The sequence below is a fragment of the Sinocyclocheilus rhinocerous genome, unplaced genomic scaffold (genome assembly GCF_001515625.1).
Source record: "Sinocyclocheilus rhinocerous isolate Xijiao unplaced genomic scaffold, SAMN03320098_v1.1 scaffold468, whole genome shotgun sequence".
Classification (NCBI taxonomy): domain Eukaryota; kingdom Metazoa; phylum Chordata; class Actinopteri; order Cypriniformes; family Cyprinidae; genus Sinocyclocheilus; species Sinocyclocheilus rhinocerous.
Genome location: NW_015635305.1, coordinates 1,107,184 through 1,119,870, shown reverse-complemented (window position 1 = coordinate 1,119,870; position 12,687 = coordinate 1,107,184). Strand labels below are relative to the sequence as shown.

At 36.4% G+C, this 12,687-nt stretch overlaps 1 protein-coding gene across 1 annotated transcript in view; it reads left to right on the top strand.

Annotated features, from left to right (window-relative positions):
- The window catches only part of LOC107746800 (poly [ADP-ribose] polymerase 8-like), a 37,144-nt gene that overhangs the window by 10,054 nt on the left and 14,403 nt on the right, over window positions 1–12,687 (top strand). Inside the window, exons 3-7 of the mRNA XM_016561098.1 lie at window positions 3,956–3,993; window positions 5,395–5,484; window positions 6,943–7,013; window positions 7,138–7,206; window positions 10,835–10,929. Of these exons, the coding sequence (XP_016416584.1) occupies window positions 3,956–3,993; window positions 5,395–5,484; window positions 6,943–7,013; window positions 7,138–7,206; window positions 10,835–10,929 (363 nt within the window). The remainder of the gene's footprint in view (window positions 1–3,955; window positions 3,994–5,394; window positions 5,485–6,942; window positions 7,014–7,137; window positions 7,207–10,834; window positions 10,930–12,687) is intronic.

The following is a 12,687-nucleotide window of genomic DNA, read 5'->3' as shown; positions in this document are numbered from 1 at the left end:
TTTATGAAAACAAATTGTTATTTTTATTTAGGCCTATTGCTTACATAGGCTATAAGTTTTCCTTAAAGCATCCCATTTTGTCCCAGGGCTTGAAAACCTGTACCTAGGCTAGTTAGGTCCATGCAGAAACTTGTGAACGATGCTCTTAGTTGTGGCATCACCGTTTAGTGACATCATTGAATGCTCCGGGAAAACCTATAGTCAGTGTCGGTCACAGCGCCTTTTAATTGCTGTTTTGAATCCAGCAATTATTTATTTACAAATTATAAGCGCTGATTATGACAAGTGTGGTATAAAAGCTTTGTTTATTATTTGGTTAGCTGGAAAATCATATATCTCGACCATGCTTTTGGATGCCCATATAGCCTGCATTTATGCGGCGTTGTTCTTGGTCATGAATTTCCACAAATTCAGTAAGTTTAAATCACATTAAAAGCTTAATTTGTAATTATGAGTGAATCATGATGCATTTATATACCGTCACCATCACTCACAGCCGCTCGCGCGTGTTTTGCGCACGAGCCGCACGCAGCCCAAAATTAAACGACTTAATCGTCCATGATAGCTTTAATCGATTGCATCTCTTATCGTCAATTAATCGATCATCGATTAATCGTTGACATCCCTAGATGGAACATAAGCATAAACCTCATTCACCTGAACTTAATGCTGAACCTGAAAATTTTTGCAGTTATTGGCATTTAGCAGATGTTTGTAACACTTGATAAAAGTGTGTTCATGTCACCAGTAAAACCCTGTATCATGCATAACACGACCCAAGTCATTTTTTAATAAAGCCACGTGTCATTATGAATGCTTTCTGTGAGTGGCACCATCCTGTGTGAGACCTCAGGAGGGGTTTCACTTTCACTGAATCAATCTTTCTTCTCTGTGTTGTCATCACATAATTACTCATGGGCTAGTATTGCTTTCTATGCCAGTAGTAGTCAGAGTCTACATAGAGTATGCTTGTGTTTTTTTTCAAGGAGTTATTTGCCATGATTTTTAATGGTATGTATAAGGTCATTGGCTCCATTAATTCCTGAATACATTCTCTCCTTTTGTGCAATGGAGCAAAAAACATAAGCACATAAAGGTCACCTGCGTGATATTATATTTTCACTTTTGCCAGATCAGCCTATATCAAGGAAATTAATATGATTTTGGCAGTTTCATGCTGATCACTATAGGGCTTTTTTAGCAAGTCACGTAATCTCCACATTAATTCAAGGCACTTCACAGGAGACAGTATCCTGTTGTCAACACTGTTCGTTGCAACCTTATTTACTTGATTGCGTGAAATGGACCCCACACTTTCCTTAATGACCTCTTTACTTAAGTGTTTAGACTAGCTGTTTTCAGGACTTGCTGGCAGCACCCTTCTGGGACTTGATGGTCTCTTCTGTGAAGCGTCACTTGGAATTTATATATAACATCTCCTTATTTCTGTAAAATTTCATTGAGCCTTTATTTATTTATTTTATTGCAGTTTTGCTGCTATATTAATTTGTCGGTGTCAACGCTAGATGGTTTTTCTCTTCACAGCATTGTGCTTCAGCATTGCACCAAAACATAAAATGAATAGATAATTTTTTTGTAGCTGATCATTTGTTATTCATAAGCCTTTATTTGAACAATTTAAAATGTCAACTATTCAGTGAGTGATGGACTGGTGTGATCCCAAGGGATGCACCGATAGGATTTTTTTTTGGCCATACCGATTTTAACAAACAACTATTGGCCGATTCTGATACCGATACGGATATTGGTCAATTGCATAAAGCAGGGCTTAAAAACGAGAGAGAGAGAGAAAAAAGATTGGTTCACTCCAAGCAGAATCGGTATTTGAACGTTTCTGTTCCTGCGTTCCTCTGTGAATCTGGTTTGAGTAGAAAACATACCGGTTAATAACATTATTTTTTAAACTTTTTCTTTGCCAATAATAATAATAATAATGTACAGCGTTTAATTTACTCAAAAAAAAAAATAATGAAGAGAGTCTTGAATGATCTCTCTTAGTCATAGCCAATACATCATCTTTTCTAGATTTACCAAAGACCAAATGTATTAAACAAAAGAAAAAACTGTCAACGCAATAAAACATTAAAGATATTTTAAAATGTTTCAGCATGGATAAAAAAATATAAAAAAAAACTCTACTAAGCGTCTATAAGCGTTAATTTTGAGAGGGAAAAAAACAGCCTAAATTAGTAGGCTGTACGTTGCATTTTATTATTACATTCAGAAATAATGTAGGCTAAAATAATGGTAAATAAAAGCAAAATTACAAACACAAACACTATTTTAGTTCCCTTCTCTCCACAACAAATCCTCTAAAGTTGTATTTAGGCTATATAAGCGTCATGCCAAAACGAATTAATTTAAAAAAAACGAAACTGAAGCCTACCTCTCTCATTCTGCACAAATCCAAATGTTTCCATATTCGCGAAGTATCTGGATGCTAACCTATTATTTATTATGTAAACTATAGGCTTTGTTCTTCACTCGCATTATCGACATAAAACATCATCGTTCACATATAAGCTATATCAGCAGTGAGGTGCTGGTCACACTGAACGGAACAGACTGTACTATGGGCTATTTAAATTGAACAGTGTAACTTTTTATGTTTCTTTAACTGTATTTTATTTTGATAATGAACAGGCTGCGATGTCAAATTAGCAAAAATTTGTTGAATGTGTGTGTGAGGCACCGATGCGATCACTGCATTGTTTTCCCAACTGTTACTCCGTAATTTATGGTCATACCAACACGCTGGTTTGTCATACAGATAGGAGCAAAACATCATTCAAAACTGTAAAGCTTTTGTAAAAAAAGAAAAAGAAAACTGCTTTCTGCCATCCCGTTTTTTTCCGTGAACTTCGGAGCGAGTTACAATGATCCGAAACTCAGCACAATTTTTTTCTTTTGTTTTGTTAATCTGTTAATGATTCAAGTTAAATATATTTTGTGTATAGGCCTATATATTCCTTTTTATGTAGCCTATATAGTTTTATTCTGTTTTCTCCGTTCACAGAAACGCTGCAGGTGCGTGATGTGACCTTGTGTGAATCCGTGTTCTACACTGGTTTCAAACAAAAAGCTGCATATTACCTGCCATTCATTTTCACTTAAATGTAGGCCTAATGCTTGGCGGTTCGTGACATATCCTCGGATAAACTCTACCTATGATGAATTTACAGCTGAGCGCGGGCATTTCACTCTTTGGATGCGATGCGTCAGTGTCATGTTTGCATATGGCCGTACTATGCCATCTGACAAACTATATTTTGTACAGATTTTATTTTGTTTTGGCAAGTATTTAATTATTTTGCCCAGAGAAAAACATTGGATTATGCAACAGACATGCAACTTGTTGTCTCCATGCAGTTAATTAATAAACCATTGGTATCGGCCCTTTTCACGCTATTTCCGATATGCCGATGTAATCAAAAATCGGCCGATAAATATCGACAGCCGATACATCGGTGCATCCCTAATCCCAACATCTATGACCATTTTATCTTAAAAAATCAAAAGAAAGAAAAAAAAAGAGAATATAAATGCTAAAAATAGAATAATATAGAAAATGCTAAAAAGCTGTATTTTTACTGGTGGTCTCAGATTTTTGACTTTTTAATTTTTTCAGTTATTTGCAGTGTCTGTGACAGTACTGTACCGAGTCGGGTAGAATAAATGAAAAGTTTATTACAGTAAGATTGAAACAGGTGCAAAAAGAAAAAAAAAACATCTCCAGGATCAGTAGCTCCAGCAGTGCGCTGTCACAATATTTGATATGATAATATTCAAACTGTTTCTGCTTTGATTCAGTGTGATGAAATGAGACATTTGTGTCAGGTACCATATGTGCATGAATGTGTCTGAGAAGCAGTGTAATGGACTGCAGTGTTACATGTATCCCTACTACTGTTAATATTTGTGTTTTCTTTTTTAGGGTGTCCTTCTCTGTTCATGTCTCTGATGATTATCCAGGTATTGCACACACAGATTGATGGATTAATTGATAAATGGATGGATCATACACCCAAACTCTCACTACTCCTCTGCATGTTACAATAAGGAGCAATAGTCTTTTAACACTAGTCCTACTACTTAATTATGAGTTTCGAAAAAGCTTTGACTCTTAAGTTTGTGCTAAGGACATGAATGATTATTCAAATTGGGGGTAATGTTATGGTTCAAAACAATTGGATTCAGCTAATCAGTGATAAAAGCAGCAAAAAATGCCATATGACTTTTATTGACGACAGGACACAGGCCATATCTTGGGACTAGAATATCTTAGAGTTGAGGGTGGACTTCATATATGGACCAGGGAGGAACCATTCAGAACACTCTAGTAGCATCCACATAGAGATGTTTTAAAAACCACTCAGAACACATAAGCAAATGCATAACAATACCCTGCCAAGCACCCACAGTGTTAGCTCTGTGGGTGTCCAGTTTTTCTGTTAAAATATAAAAATATAGTTCATAATGTCATTAATTCCATATTTACGTACCTGACCTGATTGGAAAGATGATGCAGGGTCTACAGTGTAAAGTGACAGCTGATTCTTATAAACCACTACTAATACGGCTAAGCTGTATCATAAGAATATCATTCTCAGCTGTACCACAGTTGATTCATACTCTGAAATCTTTCCATTTGTATCTTTTCTGTCACGTAATTATAACGGCACAGTACATTAAAGTGAATGACGGTGTTTGTTTTCATTCTCTTTTGGTCCATGAAGTGACAACACAATATTGAAGCTCAGTGGGTTTTAAGGGTATAGTGATAACGCTGGATTTTTGCTCTTAGGTAGCTGGTTTTCAGTAGTTGCCCAGTGCACTCAGTTTGTCTTTGCTTAGTGAGATTTGTTTTTAAATAGTACACAGAAGTTCAACATTTATCCTCCTCAAAACATACCCACATTAAAATTGCATTTTGTTGTGAAGCTGTGGTGTTGCTCTAAGCCTAAAATTTACTTTAATGCTTTGATTCAACACACAAGAGTTGTCCCTTAAATCTAAATCTAGAAGATGCAGACCTCCTTTTTGCAGGACTTAGTGTAGTCTGAATCACAGCATAGTGACAGACAGTCAGCTTTGCATAAGCATGAGGAATTTGCTTGGCACAGATTTAGACAACATTGCCAAAGAATGCCATGGGATGTGTTAACCTGAAAATAGTGAATTGTCCAGAAACTGTAGAATTAGCGCATATCTCTCTTCACTCTCATTTGGAGTGTTTCTATTTATTATGTATAAGTTGCAAGTTACTGGTTTTGGTTACCACTTGACTTGCCAGGCTTGATTACACTGTTAGATCTTCTTCAGGTTTACTTTTCTAGGTGCTTTAATAGCACCTGCTTGTCTTTGTCTTTTCAGATAACACATATGTGTCTAACTCTGAAAACAATGATGAAGTGTTAGTCACCAGGGATCCAATACCAGTGATTTTCCACAGAATTGCAACAGGTAAGAATTGTTACTATCTAATCATAAAAGAGCTGCGGCTGAAGAAAACCAATGAATCAGGTGAATGATCAGATATTTTAAAGTCACGCCTAAGGGAAAAGGAAACCAGCAGCCTTCCAGATCCAAAGTGTACTTCAGGAGTATTTCAGTCATTTTCAAATTTGGTCAAGGCCCTGTCAGCTGAATATTTTTGCTCCAACCCTAAACTACCATTATTCCAACACCTACACGATCGGATTTCATTGAGTTGGCTCAACAGTTGAACAATACTTTTTCAGATTTTTTTTTTTTTTAAATGATGGTCAGTAAAAAAAAAAAAAAGTACTGTGGTGGAAGCACATGGTACTGAATGAATACCATGTTCATGTAAATACAGCATTTAGATTATACTCAAAGGTACCTCAAATATAACCATGATATAGGTACACAAACACTACCTTTTTAAAGTTTGTTGTTGATGAGATTTTTTTCTGAAAATGTTTCTTTTGCTCACGGAGGCTACATTTATTTGATCAAAGTACAGTAAAAACAGTAATAATGTAAAATATTATTGCAAATTTGTGTTTTCTATTTTAATTGACATCTGTTTTATATTTTAATATTTCTTATTTTAATATAATAATGCTTCATTGCTGAATAAAAAAGAAAAAATCAGATTGTCCCCAGTCTGTCAAATGATAACGTATGCCCTAAAAAAAGAACATGGTAATGCAGTGGTACATTTTAGTACTTTTTTTGTGTAGGATAATCATCTAAAGATCCTATTATTGCAGTATTCACATAGTGTTAGCCAGTCTTTCTCTGTTTTTGGAGCTCTTTGATTACACTGGCAGTAATCCTGGAAATAAATTATCCTGGAATCGTACTGCATTTCTTCTGCTCCTTTTTTAGAACCGGCCAAGACATGTGCCAAAACAAAGTGGCAAAACAGAAGAGATCTTCACTAATTTCCCCCAGCAGTTAGTTTAATGCTTAATAGATGCTTGTCATGCACACCTAATATTTTTCCAATCCACACATTTAATAAAAAAAGCCTTGACATCTTCCAGCACAGTACATTACAACTAATGATCCTGTGTACATACTACTGATGGATCTTGGATGTGCACACTTTTTCAGTTGTAAAGGTTTTCTGACTCAGACCTCTGCATAAACAATCTATTTTTAATCTGAGGTGTTGAGAAATGCTAGTACCACTTCTTTGGTAGTTGTAGTGGAGTTAACATTAAAAACTAATCTTGTAGTAAGACCTGCAGTGTTTCAGTTGAAACAATTGTATTGCTGTCACCATACACACATAAGGCCAACAAAAAACAATGGTTAGAAAGTTTGGAATATTCAGGACATGACCAGGCCTGTTACAGGAGTTATGCCAGTTATGATCTAAATCTGATATTCTCGGTTCACAATATCATGTCATCCTCACACATCTGTGCTTTCACTCTACTCTGTCTTTAGAAATACGCATAAATAACGATGCCACCAGCTGTCTGTCTATTAAATCAAAACTTCAAACCGACAAAAACGTGGTAAGAAATTAGACCATATTTTTTGCTTTTATCATAAAATGTATTTTATTTACAAACGTCAGGTATGGCAGTGAATCACTTTTACTGTGACTAAAGTTCTGCCTTGATTTTGAAACCTCTACAGTGCCATTATGCTATAGAGGAGGATTCAGAGGGTGACAATGATTCAGAGGAGTTCTACTATGTTGGACAGGTAAGTTCAGCTGAGTCACTACACTACTATATTATTATATCTACACTACACTATTCATTTACATAACATTTCAGTCTGTGGAATCTGTTCAGTCTTATTGACTAAATTTCACAAATCCCGTTTTCAGGGGAGCCCATGTCTCATTAAGGGGAGCCGAGCTCCCCCTAGCTCCCCCGTAGTTCGCACCCTGCTAACCACCTACAATCCATATTAACCGAGTAATAGCCTAAATGTGCTGAAATCGCGAACTGAGCTGTGAGTATTCCAGTTAAATTGTTGTCATAATTGTCAGTGCAAACATGCCTTCTTTTTATATTACTGTTCAATGTTGTGGAGGAAAGAAATTAATAATTTTATTCAGCAAAGATGCATAAAATTGATACTCCAATTTTTGTAGTGTGCTATCAACAGACACAAATCATTCTTATTGAATTCTCTCACAACAATGAGAATGAACAATAATATTAAATGGCTGTGTTATGACACTTATTGGTACAGAGTTAAATTTAGAAGCATGTGAAAATGTGACCTTTAGTTATAGGGATAATAGTGAAAGTTTCAGAGTTGGAGTTTGCTAAACAAGGTCCTGCCTCACATGGTCACTGCAACTAAACTTCCTAAGGTCTTACAGGTATAAAACCAGCTTCAAACCCACAGCACCTGGGGCTTCAGACTTTTCATTTCATGGTAAATTTACTTAAAGTAGTTTGCAGCTCATATAAAATAACTTTATAACTCTCTTAACTTTTAATGATTAGTCCCTCACTCTTCTGAGAAGGTTTCCATCCTGAAAATGAATGTTTGCACACATGGATTGTGCTTACATTAATCATGTGACCATCCACTGGAGCAAATCCATAAAGCTGGAGTGAGTGAGCGAGATTTGTGTGCTCTGTGAGGACCAGTCCAAAGGCAATGAAGATTCATACCCTAATGCCTGTGCCATGCTGTGAATGCTCACTGGCTCTTGCTGACTGTAATGTGGCAGCTTTACAATCCTTTGCTGTTTTGATGGTCTCAAAGCCTTCGGGAGACTCTTCCATGCCACATGCTGGCAGATTCTCTCTGAACTTCCGAACAGCTGGTGAATTTTCTTGATATCTGTTGTACTGAATATCTAAAAAGACCAAACTACATCCATCGTTTACATTGACGAAAGCGTGATCAATGTACGTAATAGGCCATATTAGAAACAGTTTGTAACTTCCATGCCACTAGTGTCACCAAATGGATCTGCAAACATGACTGATTAAATTTAAATAATCGCACATTACCTCTGTCTTTCAAACAGATAGTCCTGTCCTGAACTAATGCTCAAACTGGTTGAGCCAGTGTTGCTGTGATGGGCAAGTCTAGAGGCTCATACAAACAGTTCAGTGTTTAAATAAAACAAATAAAAATACTTCACTTACTCAGTAGTAGTTAAGGACATTTACTCGAAATCTGTGATTCATATTTTGCCTGTTCAAATTCAACTTTACTTTTAACTTCTTGCAGCAATTATTAGGTTATTATAGTAGGCAAATTATTATAGTAGGCAAAAAACCTACTAGGTTTGTATGAGTATTATGATTACTCTTCGATCTTTTGAGAAATATAGTCACTGCATCCTTCTAAAACACAACATCTCTGTGTCTTTTAATCAGCTCAGCATTAGAATCAAAGGATCAAAGAAAAGAAAATCAGTCAATAGTCTGAAGATGCTGGTATGGCAAATTAACTTTCACAAGAAAGCCAGGTAGTTTGTTTTGGACACAGTCTATGAGACTGATCTTATAATAGAGTAATCTAAAATCAGGGCTTAACACTTAAGTATTTTTTCTACTGGCCCTTTTGGAGTGGTAGTTCAAGTTTTTACTTGCCCTGCCAAAATTTTAATTGGCCCTACCACAAAAAATAAAATGGTTAGTTAGACTCATCTGACCTTGTATTCTAATAAATACAAAATTTCAACATTTGTCATTTCAATTTCAAAAACTACTAGCCTAACAAATTTAAGGTTCTTCAAACATTAAAGACAAGTGAACAGTCATTAAGAACAAATGAACAAATTAGAAGCAATGACGCAAATAAATGCAATAGAACAAAAATACGAATTAAACAGTGCTTAAAAATGTTTTCGGGTAGGTCTAACAGTTAGTATGGTACTGAAAATTAATTATCAGATGTGAAATAACATTGCATAGTCTTTATTAATAAATGAAATATAGATTTATCCTAGTTAAAGCTACAAAAGTTATTCAGTTAAGAGTAGTGAGTGAATTTCTCCGTCTATTGCTGTTTGATTGACATTAAAGGGATATTTCACCCAAAAATTAAAATTCTGTCATTAATTACTCACCCTCATGTCGTTTCAAACCCGTAAGACCTTCGTTCATCTTCGGAACACAATTTAAGATATTTTTGATGGAATCTGAGAGCTGTCTGACCCTGCATAGACAGCAATACAACTGAAATGTTCCCAAGTCCAGAAACGTTGCAAGATGATCTGTAAAATAATCCATGTGACATCAGTGGTTCAACCGTAATTTTACGAAGCTACGAGAATACTTTTTGTGCGCAAAAGAAAAAAAAAACGACTTTATTCAACGATTCGTCTCCTCCGCATCACCCTGTAGCACCATTGATCTGATTGAGCAGGACGTAAACAACGTATGCTGTTCTGTGTCAGCTGCAGCACGCTATCTGTTTCCTACGTTGTTGTGATTTGATCTGAACAGAAACAGCGTCGTAAAATTATGGTTGAACCCCTGATGTCACATGGATTATTTTACAGATCTCCTTGCTACCTGGCTGGACTTGGAAACATTTCAGTTGTATTGCCATCTATGCAGGGTCAGACAGCTCTCAGATTCCATCAAAAATATCTTAATTTGTGTTCCGAAGATGAACGAAGGTCTTACGGGTTTGAAATGACATGAGGGTGAGTAATTAATGACAGTATTTTCCTTTTTGGGTGAACTAACCCTTTAATGATACAGACAGCAGTAGGGTTAGGCTGCTGTCAATAAGGCACAGACTCAATATAATGATATACATCCAATTTCTTTTTTGACTGTTGGCTTTACTTAAGACAACCAAATGTGTTTTCGAGGATACTGGCTAAGACAGTAATTAGTCAACTTGACATAATTTTGTATGTTTTTGTCTTTTCATGCGAAAGAAAACAATGCAACATTCCAGTTGTCCTTTGAAATTGCGTGAATGTTTAAATTGGCAACGATTAAAAACAAGTGCAATTGATCAACTTTTGTGACGACGCAGCATTGGCCTGACCGGGCCAGTGACAAATCTGTCATCTGTCTTGAGCATCTTTAACACTGACCACAGGTCATTGGGCAGTCCTTATTGTCGAGCCCTGAAAGTGTATGACATATATTAATTGTTAAAAGAGTGGAGAGACATCAGGTTAAAATGAACATGATTAATGTCTGGAAGCTTGTTTAAAGTGCTCTGGATCTTATACTGATTAAAAGCTCATTGTGTAGCCAGTAAAAATGCACCTCTGAGGCCTCGGTAGAAACAATCATGAGCGGAGAAGTGGTTGAACAGCTGTCCCTTTGTTTCTTGATTTTTGAACTGGTGCTCCTGTTTATCAACCCTTTGACCTGTGTGTTTATGCGGGCAGGTAAATTATGATGGAGAGCTTCACAAACACCCCCAGCTGGAGGCTGATTTGGCAGCCGTGAGGGACTTATATGGCCATCATGCAGTATCTCTCAGGTATCTGACCATTCATTTTTCTTGATGTTGTTGTGAGAACATTTTGAAACTTTTGCAAATTAAATTTTTTCACACAAAATGAAAAACATTCAATAGTAAAAGTGCAAACATTTCATCAGCTCAGAAAAAAAGTATTGAAATTGTGACTTTCTTCTGAAATCCCCCACCACCAGATAAGTGTTTTATGGGAAACGACACATTGAGCAATCATTCTTTAGTGTTCTGGCACTGTTAAACCACTCAAGGACGTTCTCTGCCTGAGCCAGGTCCCATAACCCTCAGGTGGCCAGTTCTCCAATCTGTCATTTGGGGAAATGCTCTGTGATCAACTGAAGGACGGTCTGTGAGAGTCTGAGCGGTTTCAGTTTGATTACAGGCCTGTAATGGTGTAATGATTGCTGAGAGAGGCTGCAATCAACGTTGGAGCAAATTTATAGCAAGAAATAACAAATTTGAAACTGCTGCTTTTAAGAATGTTGTGGACAACAGCAGAAAATGTACATGCTCTTGTATGTGCTTAACTCCGATGAAAAGAACTCATGACAGATTGTCAACAAGAACATGATTCACCCCGCAAAATCTGGCAATCTGAATGGTGTTTCATGCGACGACAGCTATTAAAAGCTTTGTCCTTGAAAGTTTATCTTGTCAAGCTGCTTTTGATAACAGCAGACAGTCAAATGAAAGAACAGCATAAAAGACTATTCATAGCAGCAGAAGTGTGTTTTATATTTGGTCTAGTGTGTGATCTGTGTAATGCGCTTGCTCTGAGTCATGGATGGAAAACTATTTTGAGTATTTATTCAGCGTTCTGCTTGAAAAACGACCTGGGCTGGTTTTGCTGAAGTCTCTATGAGTGGGGTCACTGAGGCTCCCTTTAATAATTCCAGGACATGTCCCACTAAGTGGTTTTGCCTATTCATTGAACACGATTTTAATGAAAAAGCAAAACTGCTTTTAGGTCATTGCACAACATTTTCAGTAAAACAGCATAACACATCTTTTAAATGATTCCTTGAAGTTGCTCTGATTTTCTTTTACCGTAGTAAATATGTAATTTTGTGTGTTTACATGTGTCTGAACATGAGTGTGTGTTTATCGGCTGTATGTAAGCTGTTTCCTCTTGACAGATCAAAGGGGATTATTATTTCCTCAAACCTTTTGCTTTTGAGACACAGCGACTGCATTTGGGAGTGAGGTGTAACCATGGTAACAGTTAGCCCAGAGCAACGCAACAAACTCATCACAATGGTTTTATGAGAAATAAATGCTTTGAGTGAAGCACAGCAACAGAGCTGGAGCATCAAACTGCATCCTTCCTACGTCATTTAGGGCCACACGCTAACCAGTAGCCAAATATTGATATTTTGTTAGCAAATTTGCATTCAGTCTAATTTCACTCAGTTATTTGCTGATAGATAAAAACAGTCCTGTCTTATTTTCCCTTCCAACCCGTTTAAAATAGGGTGCAAATGACTATTCATGTCAACTTTAAAGGAGAATGTTTTGTAAGCCGGCTTTATAAACAAAGTGAACTGCTTCATCATGTCTAAATTTGTTGTGAATTCCCCTTCGAATCCTAAAAGCTTTGTGCTTGACTGTCAACAACATATTCTGAGTAATATATTCTAGCAATTTTCTAGTCTTAATGAGTATGTATTTTAAAAGCTGCTGTGAATAAAGAATAATTACACTAGCAGGATTTATTGTGTCAAAGATGGAATGTCACAATCACCAAGCCTGAAACTGTATCTGCCG